This window comes from Chionomys nivalis, chromosome 26 (genome assembly GCF_950005125.1).
Source record: "Chionomys nivalis chromosome 26, mChiNiv1.1, whole genome shotgun sequence".
Classification (NCBI taxonomy): domain Eukaryota; kingdom Metazoa; phylum Chordata; class Mammalia; order Rodentia; family Cricetidae; genus Chionomys; species Chionomys nivalis.
Window position 1 is genome coordinate 26,125,756 of NC_080111.1, and position 25,471 is coordinate 26,151,226.

At 39.4% G+C, this 25,471-nt stretch overlaps 1 protein-coding gene across 1 annotated transcript in view; it reads right to left on the reverse strand.

The window, feature by feature from the left end:
* Positions 1-25,471, reverse strand: part of Elapor2 (endosome-lysosome associated apoptosis and autophagy regulator family member 2) — a 168,518-nt gene that overhangs the window by 51,234 nt on the left and 91,813 nt on the right. Inside the window, exons 3-8 of the mRNA XM_057758302.1 lie at positions 16,112-16,307; positions 11,531-11,678; positions 7,321-7,407; positions 3,310-3,415; positions 2,367-2,519; positions 1,478-1,566 (exon numbers count right to left, since the gene is read on the reverse strand). Coding sequence (XP_057614285.1) covers positions 1,478-1,566; positions 2,367-2,519; positions 3,310-3,415; positions 7,321-7,407; positions 11,531-11,678; positions 16,112-16,307 — 779 coding nt within the window. The remainder of the gene's footprint in view (positions 1-1,477; positions 1,567-2,366; positions 2,520-3,309; positions 3,416-7,320; positions 7,408-11,530; positions 11,679-16,111; positions 16,308-25,471) is intronic.

A 25,471-nucleotide genomic window follows, 5' to 3' on the forward strand; every position in this document is an offset into this window, starting at 1 on the left:
AAAAGAAAGAAAAATACACGGAATTTATAAAACATGGATACATTATTTTCTTATATATTAGAGCATGTTCATAGATTCCCTGATGCATATGAAAAACACAGTTCATGTATATGTATACATATTGCATGCTTGCAAGTTTGCACTGTGTATATGTGTCCTAAACAATACTTAAATTTGCATGGCTTTAATTAAATTAAGCCAGGTCAACCAGGTATTGTCATACTGGTCACCGGTATTATACTTGTCAATATATTAGAGCACTCAGTAATGGAATAACTATTATTTAATATATTTTCATGTTGTTCAGATAAACTGAATCATTAATAAATCTCATTTGTCTACACTGCAGTAATACTGACTTAATCATCATTATATGGAATAAAATAATTTTATTAGTAAGTAAGGCAAGTTTAACTAAGGAACGTTTACTTTAAAGTTATTATACCCAACACTTTTCATTCCATTTTAGGGGCCTCTATACGTATTTTCTAAATAGAAACAGCTTCACGTGGCATTATTGTAGGGGATGGCCAACCAGTTAATGTTATTAGTGTCACTGTTATTAAAAATAATGGTTATATTTCTTATTAAAAATTTCTACCAATCACTTTAAATTAGTATCATTTACTGTAAATCATTCGAAGCAATATTTCTTTAAAGGCATAAAGAAAGCTTCACATTCACATAAATACAAAAAGTACAAATCAGCATCAACAGATGTAAAATTAGGAAGGAAAGCAATATTTTGTGATATTACCAAAACTAAATGTCCTCCTGCAGGCTGCAAACAAATCTGAAGGACACGTCACAGGAGCTACTTCACCCTCAGCTTCTCACTGACACTGGCTGGTATGGGCAGGTCTTTAATTTAAAGAATTATGGGTCAACCATAAAGCTCATCTGGGCATTTTCCTCCAGCCCAGTGTTGTGCGCGTTGTGTGTATGGTGATTACTTTGTGGTTTGTAAACGCGATTACACAGTAGCCTGGCACGATTGGATTAGCATATGACTGCCTAGCTCCTCTGAAAAATATTCTGAGTTCCTCCCAGGGCAATAAAGGCTACCCAGCATTTTCATCCTGTGAGTGGTAGCAAATGTTTCAAGCTGTGCTCTTCTTGGTCTTTTGACCTCTAAGAATATAGTTGTTTAAGAAAGACAGTAATAATGTGTGGAACACCTATCCCATGCCAGGCCCTGGGCTGGAAACCTTAGAGGATCTTATTTTATTCCCACAGAAGCGTTATGAAGTAAGTAGCAATATCAAAGCTGCTTTAAAGACTGAAAAAAAAATGAAGGCTTAGGAGCAACAAATTGTCCAGAGAACAAACAAGTTGGGAGATCAAAGCAGAGGCAGGTTGTGACCCCTAGCATCTTAGATTTCTTCTGTATAATCTGCACACACAGGTAACAATCAGAGCACTCTCACACTGGAGAGCAGGTTAGATAAACACGGGAGGAGTTAAACCCTGCTGATACCTTTCCTTCTTCATCACATGGGGTATGGATCTGGAAATAGTCCTTGGTAGTGCAGGGTGGGCGATCCACACACTCACTGGCTCCTTCTTCTGCAACATACACACAGAACACACTTTAGAAAAGGTCCAATTCCTTTGTGACCTTAGGAAAATTTGAACGTCAAAACTTAAAACCAAGCTAATATGTGAAAAATCACTGTACTCGAGTAGTTTAGGTAGAATTAGCCAAGCCTTAAGCAAATAAAGGTTTGGTTTTTTTTTTTCTGTTTTTTTGGTTTTTTTTTTTTTTTTTTTTTTTTTGCTTAGTTTGGTTTGGTTTTAAGAGACAGGGTTTCTCTGTAGAGCCCTGGCTGTCCTGGAACTCACCCTGTAGAACAGGTTGGCCTCAAACTCAGTGATTTGCCTGCCTCTGCCCCCAAAAGAGTACACCATTTATTGCTTGGCCAAATGTTCGTATTTTTATTTTGCCTAGAGGGAAAATAAATGTTTCTATGATACAACTACATCGGGCAGCTGTTTCCAGAAGATGTTAGATATCTCCTATATTATCATTGAACACTGGACATCTGGAACAAATTAAAAATTTCTAAGTGCATCTCAACCGTCCCTATGGTAACAAACCATGTGAAAGTAAACAGTTGGCTAGACTCATGCAAACACATTTGAACCATTTATCTATGGAGTGTGACATAAAGGAAAACCATAGACAAATGGAGAAAGTCACGCAGAGAAGGGTACTAGAATGTCATATGGTCACCATCCAACATGAATTCATTCCATCGCATTGGCATGTGATCCACCATTGCTACAACATTTATTCTGCCCTGTGAAGTACACTTGACCAACATTAGCACTGAAAGAGAAGAATAAAAATTGTCAATTAGTCTTACCTGAAAATTGGGAGTCCTCCTTACACCTTATGCATTCTCTAGCACCCTTCTCAGAATAGGTGTTTCTGGGGCACAGCTGGCAGTTAAATGAGCCTGGTTTGTTGCTGAAAGTGCCTGGCTTGCACGGGAAGCACTCTGAAGTGTATGCCACCCCTGTATGGGAAGGAAAAGCAGTGCTTGGGAGAGAGAAGCCAGGACAATGAGCACATTAGCACCCACTTACTGCTTCTGCACAGAAGAGAGAGATGTTAATAGCAATATGAGCCTAAATCCTTTGCTTACTGGAACAAAGGAAGATACAGTGTGGAAGCAAGCAGGAAAGACCCTAGAAACAGAAATCTATTGGTTTGTGCTTCCAGCTTTGTCCAGCAGATGTCCCAATGATTAACGAGGCAACATCCCAAGAGCAGGCACACAGGATGCAGCAAAACACACCAAACTTTAATGAAGAAGAATTGCTGCTTTAACTAATTGCAAGGTACTTGAGCATGAGCCATGACAGCATTTATCGGTGGCTCAGCTGGTCTAGAAATGACCCATCTGGCTCAGAAAGACACACGGGGTGTAGGAAACAGCCAGACTATTATTAGTTTTATGAATGTACAATGATCAGATTATCTGGCATAATTTACATGTCTCTAATGAGTACTGGGATCCTGTAAACAAATACACCTTCATTTTATTTAAAAAAAAACACTGAAGATTGTCATTGTGTTTGCTGCTTTACACTGATTAAATAATCCAGTTTGAGGGTAGAAGGGAAAAAGAAAAAAAAACTGACTAATCAATTTGGTAGACATAAAACTAGACTTGCATAAGGTCTGACATTAATTTGTGTCTTTATTATAATATAAACCCTTGAGTCAGTTAAACCAACACTCTAATAAATATTTTAACAATAAAATTGGATGAGTGACTACTAAGGCTCATAGCTATAAAATACCTTCGATGGTGATGTTTTTTACTAGCACGGGCTTGACTGCCTTAGAGCCCATAAGGATGCCTGTCGTCCTCCAGTACAGAATGTTTGTGCCTGATTTCAGCATCACCTACAGGAAGAAGCACAAGACACTCAGGTCAGTATTTCTAACCACAGCCGAAAATTACTCTCTTATACCCTTTTTCAATTCTTTATATAATCAACATTAAAATAGAATTAAAAACTTAAATACTCTTAGTTCCAGCCTAAGCTACAATGAAGTTGATTCAAAATTAAGAATAGAACAGTCTGACAAGCCACAAACATACTAAGGAAGAAACTAAGTCTAAAAAGATAAATTTGCTCTTAAACTTCAAGGTTGTGGTTTAGACACAGAAGGGTTCTGTCAGCCAGGGTGAATAAATCTGAGCCCAAGCATATACTTTGATGGTAATGTTACTCTTCAGGTGGATCTCTGAGCTGTAAGAAGAAAAAAGGCAGCGTAGTGTTTGTCTCTGCTCTGGCCTGGATGTGGTGTGCGTACTCCCTAGAGATCCATATGTAGCCTGGTCCCCAAGTGTGGCAGTAGTGAACTTTTGTGAGCTGAGACTGATGAGATATAGTTACATCACTGAGAACACTGCCTCATGAAGAGGCTCGTGCTGGTCTCATGCCCTTAGTTCCCACAGGAATGACCCTAACAAAAGAGTGAGTTTGGGGCTCCCTGGGACTGGGTAGAGTCTCTGCCAGGCTGACTTTTCAGGCTTCACCATAGAGCACCCTTGAGAACATTCCTGCCATCTGATGCTTCTTCCCCAGAGCTGAGAAGATGTAGTGACTGTGACCTTAAACCTCCAAAGCAGAATTAAAGAAGTCTTTGAGCCAGGCGGTGGTGGCGCACGCCTTTAATCCCAGCAATCGGGAGGCAGAGGCAGGCGGATCTCTGGGAGTTCGAGACCAGCCTGGTCTACAAGAGCTAGTTCCAGGACAGGCTCCAAAACCACAGAGAAACCCTGTCTCGAAAAAAACCAAAAAAAAAAAAAAAAAAAAAAAAGAAAAAAGATAAAGAAGTCTTTGAGATTTATAAAATATACAACCTTGCGTATTTTGTTCAGTGACAAAAAATGGGTTATGTAGCTTCATAGTTTTTGAAACTGTTCAACGAGTCACAGCATGACAGGAACAAGAGAAAACGTGCTGTTCTACAGGTTGCCTGATCTAACTCTAACCTGAGAAACTTAATGGCAATCACATTTGCTTCCTTTGCTACTGGGACATTTTCTACCCATAAATCAAACTAACTTTCTAATCAATTTCTTGCTGATGCAGGTAAATGATCCAAAGCTAGGATGCCATTGCTTTTTCATTTGATACCTTTATTCTTCTATGCACCCTGGCTGATAACAGTCAAGCTATACAACATGAAATCTGCCCTACTACGCACCCTGGGAGATGTGGGGAACTAGTGTACTCAGCACATTGCTCTGGAGTTAAGTCCTCAATGGTGACGACAGTATACTTACTGATGGCCAAAGTCCCGCTGTTGCAGGGTGCCTGCTTGTTGGTTCCCAGCCGCCTGGCTAGCTTAGACCCAAAACAACCACACAGAAACTGTATTAATTAAATCACTGCTTGACCCATTAGCTGTAACTTCTTATTGGCTAACTCTTACATATTAATTTAACCCATTTTTATGAATCTGTGTATTGCCACATGGCAGTGGCTTACCAGCAAAGTTTTGGCATGTCTGATTCTGGCAGCGGCTCTATGGCTTCTCCCTGACTCCACCTTTCTTTCTCCCAGCACTCACTTTAGTTTTCCCCACCTAGCTCTGTTCTTTCACCCTACCACAGGTCAAGACAGTGTCTTATTCATTAACCAATAAAAGCAACACATAGGCAGAAGGACCTCCCACAGCATCCTGCCAACTGGGTGTTGAGCTGAACTGACCTTAAGTGGTACTAATGTTACTTTCTTTTTTTTTTTTAAGATTTATTTATTTACTGTGTATACCGTGTTCTGCCTGCAGGCCAGAAGAAAGCACCAGATCTCATTATAGATGGCTCTGAGTCACCATGTAGTTGCTGGGAATTGAACTCAGGACCTCTGGAACAGAAGCCAGGGTGCTTAACCTCTAAGCCATCTCTCCAGCCCCCTAGTATTACTACCAAGCATAGAGATGAAAAAAAATCTTCCTGAAAATCTGCATTGTGTGGATCCAAGGATGAGACTTTTCTATAACCACATAGATTAGGGTGAAAGTTATCAAAACAAAACTCAAGCTTCACACTGGAGACTCCATCTAGGTCCTTCCTGTCATCCTCTCGTCTGATACAGAAAGACTGCTCTCATTTCTAAAATTAAAAGAAAGAACAATCACAGAGACATTAATTAAACCAACTACAGAAATATAGCTCTAATACAGAGCCAGGTTTTAAAACTATGCTTCACTCCAAAAGGACAATGTCACAAGTGTCACAAACAAGACATGCACTAAAACATGTCACCTGAACATCTAAGATTCGAGCATTTAAAGAAATGTGTGGGACAAAAGTAAACTTCATCCTATGGCGTGAGCAGAAAGGGTAGAATTTTGACCAACCAATATATAGCAAATACATATAAAGTAGACTGGCATTCCAAAAGTGGGTAACTTTTGTGACAATCATGGCTATGCAACAATAGAGACCACAGAGGCTTAAAAAGCAATCCTGATAACTGCCTTCCTAAAACTACCACAGAGAACATGGAATGAAGGCAATTCGTGATCTTGCCAATGACCAGATACTGGTCTATCACATGTGGCAGGCATATCTGTAAATTTGCATACACAAACTAAGTAATATTTTATACTAATATTAGTTATATTAATAAGTTCCCTAAGTTGTTGAGTTTCACTTTAAAAGGGAAGAAAGCTGAGACGAACAGGGAATGACAAAGCATCCTAAGGAATGGAAATGGAAAACAGAAAAATAATCTAAAATTTTAAATGTGAGTCTAAGAAACATGAAGGCAAGTTCTTTGCTAAATGGAACTTAACTGAAGTAGGAGACCATGTTGCTCTTTTTATTTTCTTAGAATGAATGCTTAGAAATAGTTGAGAATGGACGTGCATCCTTTGGGTATATGCCCAAGAGTGGTATTGCTGGATCCTGAGCTAGACTGAGTTCCAACTTTCTGAGAAAACACCACACTGATTTCCTAAGTGGCTGTACAAAGTTGTACTCCCACCAGCAATGGAGGAGTGATCCCCTTACCCCACACTCTCTCCAGTATAAGCTGTCATTGGTGTTTTTGATCTTAGCCGCTCTGACTGGTGTAAGATGGAATCTCAGAGCCATTTTGATTTGCATTTCCCTGATGGCTAAGGATGTTGAGCAATTCTTTAAGTGTCTTTTGGCCATTTGCAATTTTTATGTTCAGAATCTGTGCCCCATTTTTGATTGGATTATTTGGTAATTTGATGTCTAGTTTCTTGAGTTCTTTATATATTTCGGAGATCAGTCTTCTGTCTGATGTGGGGTTAGTGAAGATCTTTTCCCATTCAGTAGACTCTCTTTTTGTCTTATTGACAGTGTCCTTTGCTTAACAGAAGCTTCTCAGTTTCAGGAGGTCCCATTTATTAATTGTTGCTCTCAGTGTCTGTGTTACTGATGTTATATTTAGGAAGTGGTCTCCTGTGCCCACTTATTCTTCTGGCATGTAGGAGCACAACAGGTTTGGAGGGATACCTTGTTCAGCCTAGATATAGGGGGGAAATGCCTTAGTCTTGCCTCAAAGGAAGTAAAGTGTCAGACTTTATTGACTCCCCATAGGAAGTCTTACCCTTTCTGAGGAGTGGATGGGGGAATGGGGTTGAGGGAAGGGTGGACGGGGAGGAGGGGAAGGATTGGGAATGAGGATAGCTATATAAAATGAGAAGATTGTATTTAAAAATTCTTAATGAAAAAAGAAAGTTAAGAAAAAGAAATAGTTGGGAAATGGAAGGAAAAGAATTGAATTGGTGTCAACAGATGGACACAAAAGGAGACTTACAGAATGGGAGCCCCATTCTCCATTGTCTGTGAGTTTCACCCACTTGTCTGTGGTGGCATCCATCTCCTGGCACTGGTCATTCTGAATCTGTGAGTAAAACACAGGCACGCGGTAATGCTTTGGGAATAATAGCTTTCATTCGTTGCTCTTCCCAGCGAACGCTGCAAAAACATCCTTTAACCCATTTTAAACAACACCAAAGTAATCTCCAGCATGTAAACACACCAAGAGCCCTGGAGGTCACAGTACAACTGCATGTGGGGGAGTGGTTCTCAGAAAACCATCTCATTGTTGTAACCAAAAGCCAGGCCAGTGAAAATAATTACACTGGAAAGTCAGCACCAAACCTTCACCCAGCTTACCTGCGTTCAACAGTTCACATTCATCATGCAAGCTCAAGTTCAGAAGCTAATTAAATTAATTAGCTTTTTAATTTATTAGTAATTTAATTCAACTGTTTCTCTTTTTGAGAATTTCATTCATGAGTATACTGTATTTAAATCATTTCTAACCCTCCTTCTCCCCCTTAAGGTCCCTCCCACACATCTCTAACCACTCAGGGATTCCTGACCTCATCTGCATTTATTATACATCTATAAACACCCACAGAGTCAATAATAATGCTCCTCATAGGAACTCACGTTAAGGATGAATGCTTAGAATTGGTTAACCTGATAGGGGTTACACTCAGAAGAAAACTGGTTCTCCCTCACTCAGCAGCCATTGATGGCAGGATGACTCCACCTAGGGGTGGAGGTTTGTGGGCTTGCCCCTCCCACACTGTTATGCTGATTGGTGTGGCCACTATCAAGTCTCATTTAGGTGACCATGCTGCTAAGATTTTTTTAGTGCAGCTTCTGTCATGTCTAGATGTCACTATCTCGCAGCAGGTGTCCTTAAAACTCTTTCTGTTCCCTCTTCTGCCATGTTCCCTGAGCCTTAGGAGTGAGGGGGTTGCACTGTAGATGTAGCAGCTGGAAATGGGCACCCCACAGTCATCTATCTCTTCATTTTCACCAGTGTGGACCTCTGTTATGACCTCCATCTGATGCCAAAAGAAAGGGAGAGTTACATTTATCTGCAAATTTCATTGACAGCAGTAAAAATTTAAATCAGCAAATAGTGTGTCTTGGCTGTCAATTTCCCAGGACATAACCTAAATATGTCACTAAATGGTTATGGATAAAATCTATTTCCTAACCCTTGTAATGGAGTAAATATTAATCATTTACCATGTCAGTTAAGATGACTAGAGATAATATTTTTTACATTAAACATCTTGAACTCTCTGGGTAATCCTTGAAGAGTGTTCAGAGGTTAGGACACTACTTTTTCAGGTCTACAAAAGTACAGAGACACCTAAAAGCCAGGCTATCATTCTGGTACAGCAAGATTGTCAGCAGCAGGGTGGAGGCGAATCTCATCACATACTCATCCCCCGTCAAAAACTATCTTTCTCTTTAAATTACTCTTGCTGCTTTACTTCTTTTTCTATCTGTCACAAAGCTTACAGTGTTCTCACAAAGAGAACTGTCTAAAGACTTAAGTAGAAAATAGTTCCATTTGTGATCCCAATATCAAGAGAATATCCAGTTGATATTTCCTTTAATTGAATATGTGTCCTGTTCTTCGTCTGACCACCATGTGACACCAATGTTAAGCCATTTCATAGGTGCTACAGGCTCTCAATGAACAATGAATGACTAGGCACGCTAAAGGCTTTTCACACATGAAAGCAGATATCAATTCCACTGCTCATTTTGAAACTAGCTAAGGTGCAATCATGGACCAATAACCTCTCTAGGTTTCAGCTTCATCATTTTTAAAAGACATAGTAGTGCTGAAGGAAAGACTCACTCGGTGCCCAGATTCAGTGCTTCAATACTTCAAATTAACACTGTTTATATGTATTTCTCTTCACACCCACCTACATCTTTCTTATCTTCAAACATTTCCTTGTCATCACTGATGGATGATGACTGAGAAATGTTGACCTGAGTCAATAAATCATGATCTATAAATGTAAAACACCAATACAGAGATCAACATGAGCTTGCCATCCCTTTCAGACTCTAAACCAGACAAATACAGGCATCTCTATCAGGAAGGAATGAAATGTTACACCTTAAAACACCTTTATGGACTACTCTCAAGGGACTTGTTGGGAAATACAAAGAAACTGCCATTCACAACAATTAAACCCTTGTCTGGTTTCCTAACTTCATTTTCTGCAATATGCTAAAATGTCTCAAGAAATATTCACTCATTCTCACAAGACTGTTTGCAAATAAGATACACTTTAAAAAGTATATCTGTCTAAATGTTGCTTAATGTCCTAAAACATCAAGATATACCCACATTAAAAGATGCTCAAAATGCCTCATCAAACAACCCACTTCACAGAAGGGAACAGTGATAACCAGAAGGTCAGACTAACTGCCCAAGAACACACAGCATATAATTACAGAGTTAAGATCAGAGCCAGAACCTTTTCACTTCAAAGGCAAGGCTTATACATTCATGGGAAATAGTTCTTGCCTTCAAACTTTTGATATAGAAACTACAATTACTGATTTAGAAACACTTATCACCAAGATCAATATAAATTTGTTTTAGAATTGTTAGTATAGTCTTTTCTTAAAATCTGGATCCCATTGTTGGCAAAAACAAACACTGTGTTTAGTGTAAGTCCATCTGAAAACATTTTCTCAAGAATTCAGGTCACTGTCATAATAAATGTTACTAGATCAGATACAGCTTACATTAATTAAACACCCTCTGTAGTTATTCTGTAGAACAAATTTAAAAAAAAAAAAACTCCTGAGACAGATATTGGGGTTCAACCTGAAGATCAGAAAAGCAAAGCAGCCAGCCACTAGAGATATCTTACTTCTATCAAGACCCAGAGAAACAAAGGGGGCGATCCTGCAATGCTCTCCACCAACCTCAGACTCCACACTCCACTGAGTTCCTGTCTCTTCCCCTTTATATTCCTCTCTCCACCCAGCCATATCACTCCTGTCTCCCCCTCCCCACTGCTAGGATTGAAGACATGTGATCCCAAGTTCCGGGATCACCTTTGTGTGGGATCTTTTTCTCTTAGACAGATCCAATCTTATGTAGCCCAGGGTGGCTTTGAACTCAAAGAGATCCGTCTGCCTGTCTCCTCAGTCCTAGAATTAAAGATGTGTGGCACCACTCTCTGGCCTGTATGGCTGATAAGTAAAACTACATTGCCTTGTGATCTTCAGGCAAGTTTTATTTATTAAAACACAAATAATATACCACTACATTATTCTGTTAGTATATAATAATGTCTTAGATTCTATCATCCTACTTAAGGTCACGACAGACACATCAACTATTTCATTCAGGGAGTCCCTTCAACAGTTCCACATTCACAGAAACAGAACATACAGACTTTTTTTTTCTTTTGAAATAATTGTGAATGAACAAATAATTTAGTCAGAAAATATTTGCTGACTTGTAAGGAAATAGTTTAAGTTCAAAACAAAAAATTAATATAATTTTAACATAATAGAAACTCTTATGAGGACTCCATGGTAATGTACATGGTACATAACCAGGATGAGGACCTTGGATCAGATCCCCAGCATGTATAAAAGATGGCTGTGGTGGTACATCCCTAACCCCAGTACTGGCAGAGCAGAGGAAGGCCGATCCCCAGAGCTGGCTGGCCAGCCAACGTGGCTGAATCTGTGAGCTCAGGTTCACTGAGATACTCGGTTTCAAAAAACTAAGGTGGAAAGTGAGAGAGATATGTAAAACAAATAACATCTGTCTGTCCTCCACACATGCATACACATGTTCCTTCACATGCACACACATTATGAACATGTAAACATCGATATTAATCTACACACACAATGCATAGGAAGTAATAGCTCTGTAGCTAAAAAAAATGAATCTTGGAAAAATTATTTGTGACGTACAGTCTAAGCCAAATAGCCACCTGATGAACATAACCAGAGGTGAAACAAGCCAACATTATTCCACAAGAAAGATCTGAAAAGTAAAGAAACAATGTTAATTTGAACACAAAGTACATAGGGGGAAAAACATTGTCTTAACATTGAAAGAGCCAGTTAACACTTTCCAGAAAATTAGGAAGTGGAATGAAATAGCAGTTTTACAGACCCTCACATGAATGTTTCTTAAAAATCAAATTCTAGAATATGAAAAGTCTTACAAAGAACTCAAAGAAGATGTTGTTGTCCACATACTGGTACTCAAAGAAGACATAGCCTGACTTCTTCAGGTGCACGGCGTAGATCAGTGAGACAGTGCAGTCATCCCGGTTAGACTCTATATAGTTCCCACGAGGAAGCCAAGAAGAGCTGGGAAAACAGAACCAGAAGCTGTATGTAAGAGCTCAGAAACCTCTTCTGGCCGCAGTCCTTTCAGAGTAGCAGAAGTGGGTTCCATGGGCAAAAGAAGGCCATATCACCAGCTTTGCTGGAACTCAAAGGTTGAACTGCACTATTGAGAAGTTTATTTTTTACTTAACTTTACTGAAAATATAATTACATCATTTTGACCCTTTCCTTTCCTCCCCCTAACCTTTCCAATGTCCTCCCATTCCAGACTCTCCCAGGAACACGTCCTTCTTCTCAAATTGTCCTCAGAATAACAACACCAGCAGACACGGAAGGTGTTCATTACAAAAACTACAGTCGACCAACTACTGCTGAGAGGAGGAGAGTTAGTCTTCTCCAGGGGTGAATCCCAAAATTGGTTATTCAATACAGAGTAGTCATCCTTGCAATCAGACACATATAAGCAACAGGAAATGGATTTGACAGGTTGTGCTTATATAGTTATGTGTGTGTGTATTTTTATACACAGTAGTAACAATAGCCATAGAAAAGCATTTATTGTTATAGCATATGACATCTTAAATCTTTGTAAGACTATATGATGAATTTACTATACAATGCTTTTTGTTTACTGAAAACAAAATCACTAATATTAATATTTACAACCTCAGGTAGAATTACTCTTTCAAATAACATCTGAGTTTGACTTATAGACACACACATATACACACAGGGAGAGGTGGAGAGAGGAAGAGAGAGAGCAAAGGCAGGTCTATGGAAAGAAATGGTACTACCAAATGGTAAATATTTAAATTAATATATAAAGTTGTAGTACTTTTGACCTGTTAAATTGTTAAAGAAGTCATGAGTTAGAAACCACAACCTTCTCCACCACCGAGTTAACGCTAGATCCTCTACAGCACCTAAGAATGTGCTGTAAGCAATGGATCTTTCAAACAGAACACTGGCGTGTGTCAGGGTTTACAGCATGCTTCACAATATCTGACAGGTGCACCAAGAAAAGGATGTAAGTGTGCATTATTGTTCTAAATATAATGATTTAGAAGATGAAACCCTGTCTACACTATAATCAGAACTTACACTATAATCTGCAGTCTTCAAAACTTAGAGTTAGATCCTAATAAAAAAAAATCATCAAACAGAGCAAGGAAAAAAGAAAACATGATGATGACTTTCAATCAAATTTTAAATTTCGAGTTATCCAACATCAAGTCAATAAAAAGTCAAAAGCCACAGACTTGAAAGAAATATCACAAACACATGCATATGTATGTATAACATACAGCAAGTATTTCACAGATACATACAGATATGTCTCATGTCCATAATTGTATAAAGAACTTCTTGGGCTCAATAATTAAGTAGTCAATATGACCCAATTGATTAAAAAGAAACAAACAGGATGTAATGCCAGATGACTAGGGAGAAGAGGAAAACAATAGCCAACCGAAATTTATGTTGAGAAGTTACTATATTAAAGAAACTATATTGAAAAAGTCTACTTATGGATTTTTCTTGATGAATAGGATGTCAATATTGAAGTTCGCCAGAACAAAGACCTGGTGTCCCATCACAAGTTGCTCCTGTCCCACTCTAAGGCACTTTTATGCGTGCATGGTGCTGTGCTTGGCCAAAGCCACACTGAAATGACTTGCCAGCTTAAGAGGAGTGAGCATTGGTGGTGGTTTTGTGATAATTTTGGTTGTCAACTTGGGCAGATTGAGAAAAGCCTAAAGCACCCCTTTGGCTCTGTCATGCAAACTTTACCAGAGATAATTCAACCATGAGAGTTTGACATAATGAATCCATGAATGGATTCCAATTCTGAATACAGTCTTGAGTAGTGATAGAGGTAGGGAGGGTAGCGCATGCTTCGAAGGTAGACCGTAGTAGTGCATGGTCACTTCGGGCATGTTTTTGGGAGCTGTGTCTTGTCATGTCTCCTATTTGTTACGACCTGTCTTGCTCTGCCTGCTGTTTGTTGTGAGTTGAATAGCTATGCTCTCCCACCCCAACCCCATGGTGGACTAAAGCCATGAGAAAAGCACACCTCTCTCCCTTTGGTTGTTCCTAAGGATCTTTTCGAGAAAGTAATTAATGCAGTCTTGGAGTTGCAGAACTAAACTAAATAAATGCCATTAAAAATTCCTCAATATCAGGTGCTCTAAAAATAGAAATGCATAGACTAATACAGACACACACACACACACACATATACACACAGAGAGGGGGGAAAGAGAGGGGTAGGGAGAGAGAGAGAGAGAGAGAGAGAGAGAGAGAGAGAGAGAGAGAGAGAGGGTTGGAACAATTTCATTCTCCAAAGAGGAAAATAAACCATTGCCACTAAGCTGAGAAAGAACAGAAGAAGACTGTAGGGAAAAAAAGTAAAGGAAGATAGAGGGGATAAGCCAAGAAATGCATCTCTTAGCTGAACTAATTCCTCAGTGTCTTTCAACCATGATGAAGATGCCAGGTTCCTGATGAAGCATTCTTGTCAGAAGGCAGCCAGAGGCTTCCTGTTTTACTACCTCGACTTTAAGTTCCTAAACATGGCCACATTACAGGAAGTGTTGCAGAGTCAATGGAGAGAACAGAAGGAAGTGACTTTCAAGGGAAAACACTTTTCTTTTTTCTCCAAGACAAGTTAGCATTTCTCCAGCGCTGTCATATGCGAAGCTAGTGATCAACTAGCAATTAAGCAAAAGACCTTTCAACATTAGATCCTTAACCCACACTCCTATAAAATAATCAATGTCTTAATGAAGGTCAAACACGCAAAGAAAAGGGGCAAAAACATTAAATTTCTCTTTAAAAATTAGAGAAAGGTTAGTAGAAATACCACAGCTCAAAGTTTGATTATAAATATAAGATAATGAACTCATTTTTCTAATATCTCATTTCCATTCTACATACAATATCTATTATATTGTGAAGCCAATTATTTTCTCATTAAAAATTTAGCTACATTCCTTGTAATGTCAGTCCAAAAACTACCACTCTTCTCAGATGTTCCCTGAGTCGTAGGTACAGACTTTGTGCTAGAGTTGTAACAATTGACGTTGGCCATCCCACAACCAATTGTTCAATAAGTAGTGTATTTCTGTATGGTCTCACAAATGACGCAAAAAAGAAGCTTCTGGGATGAGGGATGAGAGCTAAACTTATCTGTAGGTATAAGCTTAACTATTTGGAATACAGTTGGAAATTGTTCTGGCTTAGGAAATGGACAGTAATAGGCTCTCTCTAGGGACCATGACCTCATCAGACATGAATAGTTGGCTGTCTGTACTATGAAGCATGAGTTCTATTGATCAGGGCTTGAGTCCATTTACAAAGTTGGTGGTGGTAAGATGTAGGTGCTGCTATCGGACTCTTTCTTGAACTTCTTGTCATGCTAATCATTGTTGTAGCTAATAGGTTTTACACTTGGGGAAGACTATTGATTGCTTTCCTCTATTGGCAGCCTGCATAGCAACTTCAAATACTATGAAAGCTTGTCCTTAGGGAGGAAGTCTCCAGATCAGCTCCAGCTCAATTCCTCCAGGTCTGAAGTGTGTAGCATCTTCAGCAATAGGGTCTTCCCTTCAAGTTCTTGAGGCAACCAAGTAATAGCCTATATTGGACGGAATGGGGGGTCTCTTGGGCTCCCCTGACAAAAAAAAAAAACCCAAAGGGCAGTTTCCCATGCCTGGGTTTTTGTGAGTCTAATACTATTAGAGGGAGGGAACAATATCATCCAGGTGATGTAACCTCATTACGTGTGTGTGTGTGTGTGTGTGTGTGTGTGTGTGTGTGTGTGTTAAGCAAATACTCATTGCTGAAAAGGAAGTGGAAAGATTGTAAGGGTCAGAGGAGCAGGATGTATGCTGCACCTATGAAGTCTCAATGACAACGCTCACCTAAACAAGATCTGCACTATGACAGCACCTGCTGACATGACAATTTGGATGAGAGAATCTCACAAAGCCCCATCATAGATAAAGAACTATAGGCAATTAATGGTTGCTTCAAGAGGGAAAATCAGTCATTCTCAAGGATGAGCCCCCATTAGATTATCCAGTCCCAAATGGTCAGTCATAAACAAACACACATGTGAACAACACTAAATGGACTCAGCATCAAGTATTTATATGCATATATATCCATAGAGACACATATATACATATATATTAATGGATATGTATGCCTGTAATAATAGAAGTCATGAATTTGAGAGAAGATGGGGTGACACAGGAGGAATCAGAGGGAGAAGAGGGTGGGAATTATGTAAATAAAGCGTTCATTTGTTAAATCACTCAAAAATACAACCCTTTGCCCTGACCTCGTCTATAATCCTCATCAGTACTAAAACCGTCCTCAACTTTTCCTAGAAAAGAATGACTACACCTTTGCCAAGTCTTCAAAGTGCAAAGTGTCATCGCTTGGGGTCTTACTTGTTACAGCCACCTGGCCTGCTGTCAGAAGGGCCCACCACAGTGTCCATGAATGTGGCAACGTTGGAAAATCCCGCTGGCAACTCATCCCATTCATCAAATTTGATGCCACTGCCCAAGGAGTAGGTGCCTTCGACACACTTACTGCATACCTGGTTCTTCATTTCTAGATACTCTCCAGAGGCACAGGAGAAAGCTGGAAGGCAGAAGAAGGTACAGCCCATTAGTCATTGACCTCTTCTGGTAACCGTCTCTCCTTTGTATTGTCAGCAGAGTTATTTTATAAAACCCTGAGGAAAGCCTTCCAATGTCTTCCTAGTTGCTCTTTACGCTCCACAATCTTCCTCAACCTATTTTACTCTCTCGCTTTTTTCTCCACACTCTTTTGATCAAAACAAAAAGCATATTAGTCTGCTCCTCTGCTACTATGACTGTTTTTCCCAGGTGTTGCACCTTCTCTATCTGGATAACTCTAGTTCCTATGTAAAATGACCATCTTCAAGACAAATTACCCCGATCCCATGCTGTCATCTGTGCCCGCCTCCATGGCCCAGCAGTTCACTTTCCACAGCTCCTCCCCTAAGGCACATAGAAATTACTGATGAAGGGAAGTACTACTTTTTCTCCATAGAAAAAGAGGTCATTATTTTGGGGTCCTAGTTGTACCTAGCATATGCTAAGTTCAAACGAAATGTTGGTCCAATGAAGAATAAAATAGAAAGGGGATACAGGATAGTAGTGCAGTAGCTAAGCAACTTATCCCCACTCTGAAGCCTTTTCAACATCTTCCACCTTTGCAATATTTACCATGGCAACTAGCCATTTACACCACCCTCATCCACGTCTAAAGCCAAGGTCTCTGCCTATTTAAGAGCTAGACTAAGCCAGGAGCTTTGCTGCTAAGTTATTACTCATTCAATAAATGCAAACCAATGTTCCCAAAGTGCATGGCCCTGTGTGGGGTGGAATTAGAGCTCAAGCCTGGAGAGGGGCTATCTAATCCCTTAATCAGGACATTAAAGGAATAAGAACAAAATAAAATGTCCAATTACCTGATGAAAAGAAATCTCCCAGCCCAGTGAGGCAGCAGAGCCTCACAGGCGGGCACACGCCTCTTAATACACTGGAGGACTTAAACAGAAATAAAAACAAGCTGTCTTTTAAAAAAAAATCTAATTAAAGAATTAGAGCTCAGACCCACACTCGTCCACCTACTCACCCACTAAACTAATACAATGATTCTCCTTAGAAAAGCTTAATACTGCTCTTCAGTGAACTGGGAACATTCAAATCAATATTCCGAGAACAGTAAAACAAGAGAATACCAGCGAAGGACAGGCAGAGAATATTTGCACAAGATCAAAGTTATCTCGGATGCAGGAAAGGAAGGTCATCTTGGAACAAGGTTGTTACACCTCTTCTTAATTCAGTGACACTGAATCCACTAATTGTCTCTTCGGGCTTTTGTTCCCGAGGTAACTACCAGGGTAGCTGCCTCACAGGGCTATGTTAAAAAATGTAATACGGCACAGCGGTTGGGGTGACTTCCCTCTCATACTGCACATGCTCAACATGGCGGCTAAGAGCAGCATGAGAACAACCAGCAAAGAAATAGTTAAGGAAACTATTTCTTTTTGTTTCCGTGAGTTAAAGGTCTTCTAGTAAACTCAGAATCTAACAACAGTCCCCTAAAATAACTAATGGGATCAACAACAAAGCAACATCCTAAAATATCTGTGAAGACAGTTTAGCCTAAAATCAAATATTGATGTTTTAAATTGATTAACAATTTTTTTAATTTGTTAATTAAAATTAACATCTTTATTAAGATGTTTCATTTCACCTTACAGCTTATTATCCACTGTGAAGGGAAATTTAGGAAGGAACCCAAGGCAGAAAGATAAAGGAAAGAACCAAAGCAGAGGCCATGGAGGATGCTGTTTACTGGCTTGCTCTCCATGGTTTGCTCAGCCTGCTTCCTTACAGAAGCCATGACCACCAGCCCAGGGATGGCACCACCCATATTGGACTGAGTTTTTTCACATTAGTCAGTAACTAAGAAAATGCCCCCAGAAGTATGCCTAAAGTCCAATCTGAGACAAGCAATTCCTCATGTGAGGTTTCTTCTTTCTAAATGACCCTAGCTTGCTCCAAGTTGACAAAAATAAACAAATGAATAACTAGTCCATCAGGTCTGTAAATTATTGTGAATGCCTAAGTATACGGATTTGAGGGTTATGAATAAATTATGCAAATATAGAACCCACAAATCATGAGTATTGATTGTATTTATAATAGACTCATGAAGGAAAAAGGTATTATATACATATGCCAGGTAAGAAAACTGAGCCATGGTATATTTTATATCTAAATAACCTGGTTACCCAGTATCTGATCAACAAACAGCACAGAAAATAGAGTCTAGCTTTCTTGATTCTAAAAGCACTACCCTACCTTAAAGAAAATGCAAGGGAACTAATAACCAGTGTCCAAAGGAGAAACAATTCTAACTAATTCAGTACCACCTGCCACATCACCTTCCATTCCCCTGCCAGCTGTTAAATGATATTCATCTGCAACATAAGACAATATTTAATTCCCACTGTCATATTAGTTGTAAGTTTCTCATATGTTAAACCGAAAACATGTATTTGGGAACTATTTTAGCAAGCTCCTAACTTCGATAGGTCTAATAACTTTGCTTATGAGTGCAAGATAAAAGTAACATCCATCTCAAAAAACTAAGGGAATAGGTGATTGGAGCATTGTTCAATACCCCTGGCATATGTCACAAATAATTGTACTGGACACTACTCATATCAGGAGCATGTAAATAATAACTAGGATGATGTTACCTTGTGTCTGCAGAACAGCTATGTTGTCCAAATTCAATGGATAAGGGCCTTTAACAATGCAGGAAAGCTAAGAAGTCCTAAAGTATTTCATCTTTTAATCCTTTGTAATCCTTTCCTTCTATTCTGTCTTTCTTTCATCCCAATAGGCACATATCAAAGGAAGAACTACACACTCTGGTTAAAATTTAATTGATAGCACAAGATTATACTGATTTAACTTAATTGATTTAAATTTAATTAATTTCACAAGGTTATAGCAATGCCTACCTTTGCTAGCACTCCCAAGCATCTCCTTACTTGATACTTTCTCTCAAACTGTCATTAACTTTCTCTCGTAATACTGATCTTGGCAGTCAGGGTTTAGTATGGTCCACAATTTCAGAAACTACATTCTTTGTTTTGCTCTTGTTTGTCTGTTAGTATAGCATAGGATACTTTATTAGGCAGGGTACTGCACAGTTTTTCTAGATATTAGCTGTTGTATGGATTGGCCATATTTCATTTTAATTAATTGGTCATTTCTAAAGTAAAGTTAAAAAAATAGACTCTTCCCAACAACCTTGAAATCCTATAATAACTGAATGAAACTGACAATTAGCCAACCCTGGAGCTTTTGTGGAAGGACTATGTTAGTTTTTCAAAGCTTGGACAAAATACCTAAGCAAAACCAATTAAAGAAGCATGGTTTCATTTTGGCTCACATCCATCATGGTAGGAGGAGAATGGTGGAACAGATTTTGCCATATCATAGTGGGCAATAACCAAGAGAATGCTGATAGTCTCTGACTTTCACCTTTCTTGGTTATCACTTCATCTGGACTCCCGTCCAGCTCCCCACTGCTGCCTACAGAGTGGTGATATCCACATTAGAATTCTCTTCCCTTAATTCTCTCTGGAAAGACCCTCACAATTACACCCAGAATTGCTCTTGGCTAATCTGCTAGGACTGCCTCAGTACAATCACAATGAGAAAAATAGAAAGCAGACAGACAGACAGAAACAGAAAAGGAGGGAGATGGAAAGAGATACAGACACAGAGAGACAGAGACAGATGAAGAGAGAGACAGAGAGACAGACAGAAAGAGAGACACAGACCTTCTTATCTAAGGCTGCCACTGTTTGGCAGGGGTCTCAGTCTGGGCTTTCTTAGTATACACAGCAGTAACTGGAAGAAAGATATTTAAAACTCCACCTGCAAAGCCCAGGCTGAACCGGGAGGTCATGCACTCACTCTCTACTGTTTTCCTGACGTGTTTTTCTATACCTATGACCCTGAAAGGGCTCAAATACGCAGGCGCAAAGAAGCATATGGAAAACACTGTACTAGGGCATCACCAAATAACAAAGCCATGACAGTTTTTGTGGCCCTCAGAGTTTCTGTTCTCACATTCCACTGGGAACATCCCACCCTCTTCCTCTTCATAGGTCTGCTTACGGGACCCAGTAAGAGATCATGAAAGGGAGAGTCTCTGTGGGAAAAAGAGTGTGATAGAAAAAGTAAAATATTAGAGTGAATGCAAGCAAAATGTGCCAAGAAATAGTTAATAAATCAAATTGCTTATATGCTAACTATTCTCTCGGATTTATGTCTATAAGTAAAAAGTCCATTTTTAATGTTTGTCTTGGAGACTCTTAGTTTTAGCTCTCCGTCTAGAGACGTGTTTTAAAAGACTACAGCTATAAATTACACATATTCTTTTAAACTTTTTATTCATTTTACATATGAACCACAGTTCCCACTCCCTCTCCTCCTGTTTCCCACCCACCTATGCAGCACAACCCACCCTCCCCAGCCACTGCTCAGAAAGTGTGAGGCCTCCTATGGGAAATCAACAAAGCCTGGCAGATTAAGTTGAGGGAAGACTAAGCTCCTCCCCTCTGCATCAAGACTGAGCAAGGCATCCAACGATAGGCAATGGGTTCCAAAATGCCAGTTTATGCACCAGGGGTAGATCCTGGACCCACTGCCAGGGCCCCTCAAAGAGACCAAATTACACAACTGACACCCACATGCAGAGGGCCTAGTTCGCTCCCATGCAGGCTCCCCAGCTATCAGTCTAGAGTCCATGAATTCCCATGAGCTTGCATCAGCTGTCTCTGTGGATTTCCCCATCATGATATTGACCCCGCCCCCTTGAGCATAAAATCCTCCTCCCTCTCTTGGACTAGACTCCTGAAGCTCGACCCAGTGCTTGACCTTGGATCTCTGCATCTGCTCTATGATGACAGTTAGGGTTTTCACAATCTGATTGCAGGAGAAGGCCAGTTCAGGCACCCTCTCCACTATTGCTAGGAGTCTTAGCTGGGGTCATCCTTATGGGTTCCTGGGAATTTCCCTAGCACCAGGTTTCTCCGTAACCCCATAACGGCTCCCTCCATGAAGACATGTCTTTCATTGTTCTCACACTCCATCCCTCCCCCAAATAGACCATCCCATCCCCTCATGTTCTCATCCTCCATCCCCACTCCTCTACCAGCCCCACCCTCAGTTTACCCAGGAGATCTCATCTATTTCCCCTTCCCAGGGCGATCCCTGTGACCCTCTTAGGATCCTCCTTGTTACCTAGTTTCTCTGGAGCTGTGGACTGTAGTCTGATTATCATTTGCTTTACCTCTAGTAACCACTTTTGAGTGAGTGCTTACCATGTTTGTCTGGGTTACCTCACTCAGGATGATTTTTTTTCTAATTTCAACCATTTGCCTGCAAATTCCATGACGTCATTGTTTTTATAGCTGAATAATACTCCATTGTGTAAATGTATCACATTTTCTTTATCCATTCTTCAGTTGAAGAGCAACTAGGCTGTTTTCAGGTTCTGGCTACTACAAATAATACTGATATGAACATATCTGAGCAAGTGTCCTTGTGGTATAATTGAGGATCCTTTGGGTATATGCCAAAGAGTGGCATTACTGGGTTGTGAGGTAAATTGAAACCCAGTTTTCTGAGAAACTACATCACTGATTTCCAAAGTGGCTATAAAAATTTGCACTCCCATCAGCAGTGGAGGTGTGTTCCCATAACTCTCTCCAACATCTGTTCTCAGTGATTTTTATCTTAGCCATTCTGACAGGTGTGAGATAGTATCTCAGAGTTGTTTCAATTTGTATTTCCCTGATGACTAAGGATGTGGACCATTTGATATTCTTCTATTGATAATTTCCTGTTTAGAACTATACTCAATTTTTAATTGAATTATTTGGTATTTTTATGTCTAGTCCCTTGAGTTCTTTATATATTTTAGAGATCGAGATCAGCCAGATGTGAGATTGGTGAAGAACTTTTTCCATTTTGTAGGTTGTTGTTTTGTCTTAATGACAGAGTCCTTTGCCTTACAGAAGATTTTCAGTTTCAGGAGGTCCCATTTATTGATTATTGCTCTCAGTGTCTGTGATACTGGGGTTATAGTTAGGAAATGGTCTCCTGTGCCAATGCATTCAAGGCCACTTTCCACTTTCTCTTCTATCAGGTTCAGTGTAACAGGATTTATGATTAGGTCTTTAATCCACTTGAATAATGTTGTACATGGTGACAGATATGGATCTATTTGCAATCTTCTACAGGTTGACATTCAGTTATGCCAGCAGCATTTGTTGAAGATACTTTCCTTTTTCTATTGTACAGTTTTGGCTTCTTTGTCAAAAATTAGGTGTTCATAGGTATGTGGATTAATGGCAGATTCTTCAGTTTGACTCGATTGATCCATGTGTCTGGTTTTATGCCAATAACAAGTAGTTTTTATTACTAGAGCTATATAGTAGAGCTTGAAGTCAGGAATGGTGATGCCTCCACAAGTTCCTCTATTATACAGGATTGTTTTAGCTATCCTGGGATATATATATATATATATATATATATATATATATATATATATATATTTGAGTATTGTTCTTTTGAGGTCTGTGAAGAATTGTGTCATGATTTTGATGGGGATTGAATTAAATTTATAGATTGCTGTTGATAAGATTGCCATTTTTATTATGTTGATAATACCTATACAAAAGCAAGGGAAATCTTTCCATTTTTTGGTATCTTCTTCAACTTCTTTCTTCAAAGACTTAAAGTTTTTGTCATACAAGTCTTTCACTTGGTTGGTTAGAGCTACCCCAAGATATTTTGTGGCTATTGTAAAGGGTGATATTCTCTGATTTTCTTCTTGGCTTTTTTTTTTTATCATTTATATATAGGAAGGCTACTGATTTTTTTTTAGTTAATCTTGTATCCTACCACATTAATGAAGGTGTTTATCAGTTGTAGGAGTTCATTTGTAGAATTTTTGGAGTCATTTATGTATACTTTCATATAATCTGCAAATAGCCAAAGTTTGACTTCTTTCCAATTTGTATCCCCTGTTCTTATTCATTGTCTTACTGTTCGAGCTAGAACTCCTAGTACTATATTGAATAGATATGGAGTGGACAGCCTTGTCTTGTTCCTGATTTTAATGGAATCGCATTGAGTTTCTCTTCATTTAATTTGATGGTGCCTGTCAGCCTTCTGTATATTGCCTTTTATGTTTAGGTATGTTCCTCGTGTTCCTGTCTCTCCAAGACCTTTATCATGAAGGGATTTGGATTTTGTCAAAGGCTTTTTCAGCATCTAATGAGATGATCATGTGTTTTTTTTTCTTTCTATTTGTTGATATGGTGGATTACATTTACAGATTTTCATATGTTGAATCATCTCTGAATCTCTGGGATGAAGTCTACTTGATCATGGTGAATGTTTTTTCTTTTTTTATTTTTATGTGTTCTTGGATTCAGTTTGGCAGTATTTTATTGAGTATTTTTGCCTCAATGTTCATTAGGGAGATTGGTCTGTAATTTTCTTTCTTTGTTGCATCTTTGTGAGGTTTGGGTATTAGGGTAACTGTAACTTCATAAAAGGAGTTTGACAATGCCCCTTCTGTTTCTTCTGTTCGGAACAATTTGGTGAGTATTGGTATTATCTCTGTATTGAAATGTTAGTAGAATTCTGTGCTGAAACCATCTGGCCCTGGGCTTTTTATTTGGGTGGGAGAATTTTAATGACTGCTTCTAGTTCCTTAGAAGTAAAAGGCCTATTTAAAGTATTTAATCAATAAAAAAATAAATATAAATATAAATAAAGTACTTATCTGGTCTTGATTTGATTTTGGTATGTGTACCTGTACAGAAAATTGTCCATTTCTTTTAAGTTTTCAATTTTGTGGAGTACGAGTTTTTGAAGTATGACCTGATCATTCTGGATTCCCTCATTGTCTGCTTTCTGTTCCCCCTTTCATTTCTTAATTTGTTAATTTATTTATTCTCTCTCTGCTTTTGGTTAGTTTGAATAAGTGTTTGTCTATCTTATTTTCTTTTTTTTAATTTTATTTTTTTTTATTGAAAAAAAAAATTCTGCCTCCTCCCATCCTCCCATTTCCCTCCCCTTCCTCCTACTCCTCTCCCCCTCCCCCCACTTCTCTCCCCCTCCCTCTCCAGTCCGAAGAGCAGTCAGGGTTCCCTGCACTGTGGAAAGTCCAAGGTCCTCCCCCCTCCATCCAGGTCTAGGAAGGTGAGCATCCAAACTGGCTAGGCTCCCACAAAGCCAGAACATGAAGTAGGATCAAAACCCAGTGCCATGTCCTTGGCTTCTCATCAGCCCTCATTGTCTGCCATGTTCAGAGAGTCCGGTTTTATCCCATGCTTTTTCAGTCCCAGTCCAGCTGGCTTTGGTGAGCTCCCAAGAGATCAGCCCCACTGTCTCAGTGGGTGGGTGAACCCCTCACGGTCCTGACTTCCTTGCTCATGTTCTCCCTCCTTCTGCCCCTCATTGGGACCTTGGAAGCTCATTCCGGTGCTCCAATGTAGGTCTCTGTCTCTATCTCCATCCATCGCCAGATGAAGGTTCTATGGTGATATGCAAGATATTCATCAGTATGGCTATAGGATAGGGCCATTTCAGGTCCCCTATCCTCAGCTGCCCAAGGAACTAACTGGGAGCCCCTCTAGGTTCAATTCTTGCCAATTCTCAACAGAAGAAGTTCAAATGGCCAAAAGACACTTAAGGTCATGCTCAACCTCCTTAGCGATCAGGGAAATACAAATCAAAACGACTTTGAGATATCATCTTACACCTGTCAGAATGGCTAAAATCAAAAACACCAATGATGGCCTTTGCTGGAGAGGTTGTGGAGGAAGGGGTACACTCATCCATTGCTGGTGGGAATGCAAACTTGTGCAACCACTTTGAAAATCAGTGTGGCAGTTTCTCAGGAAATTCGGGATCAACCTACCCCAGGACCCAGCAATACCACTCTTGGTAATATACCCAAGAGATGCCCTATCATATTACAAAAGCATTTGTTCAGCTACGTTCATAGAAGCATTATTTGTAATAGCCAGAACCTGGAAACAACCTAGATGTCCTTCAATGGAAGAATGGATGAAGAAAGTGTGGAATATATACACATTAGAGTACTACTCAGCAATAAAAAACAATGACATCTTGAATTTTGCATGCAAATGGATGGAAATAGAAAAC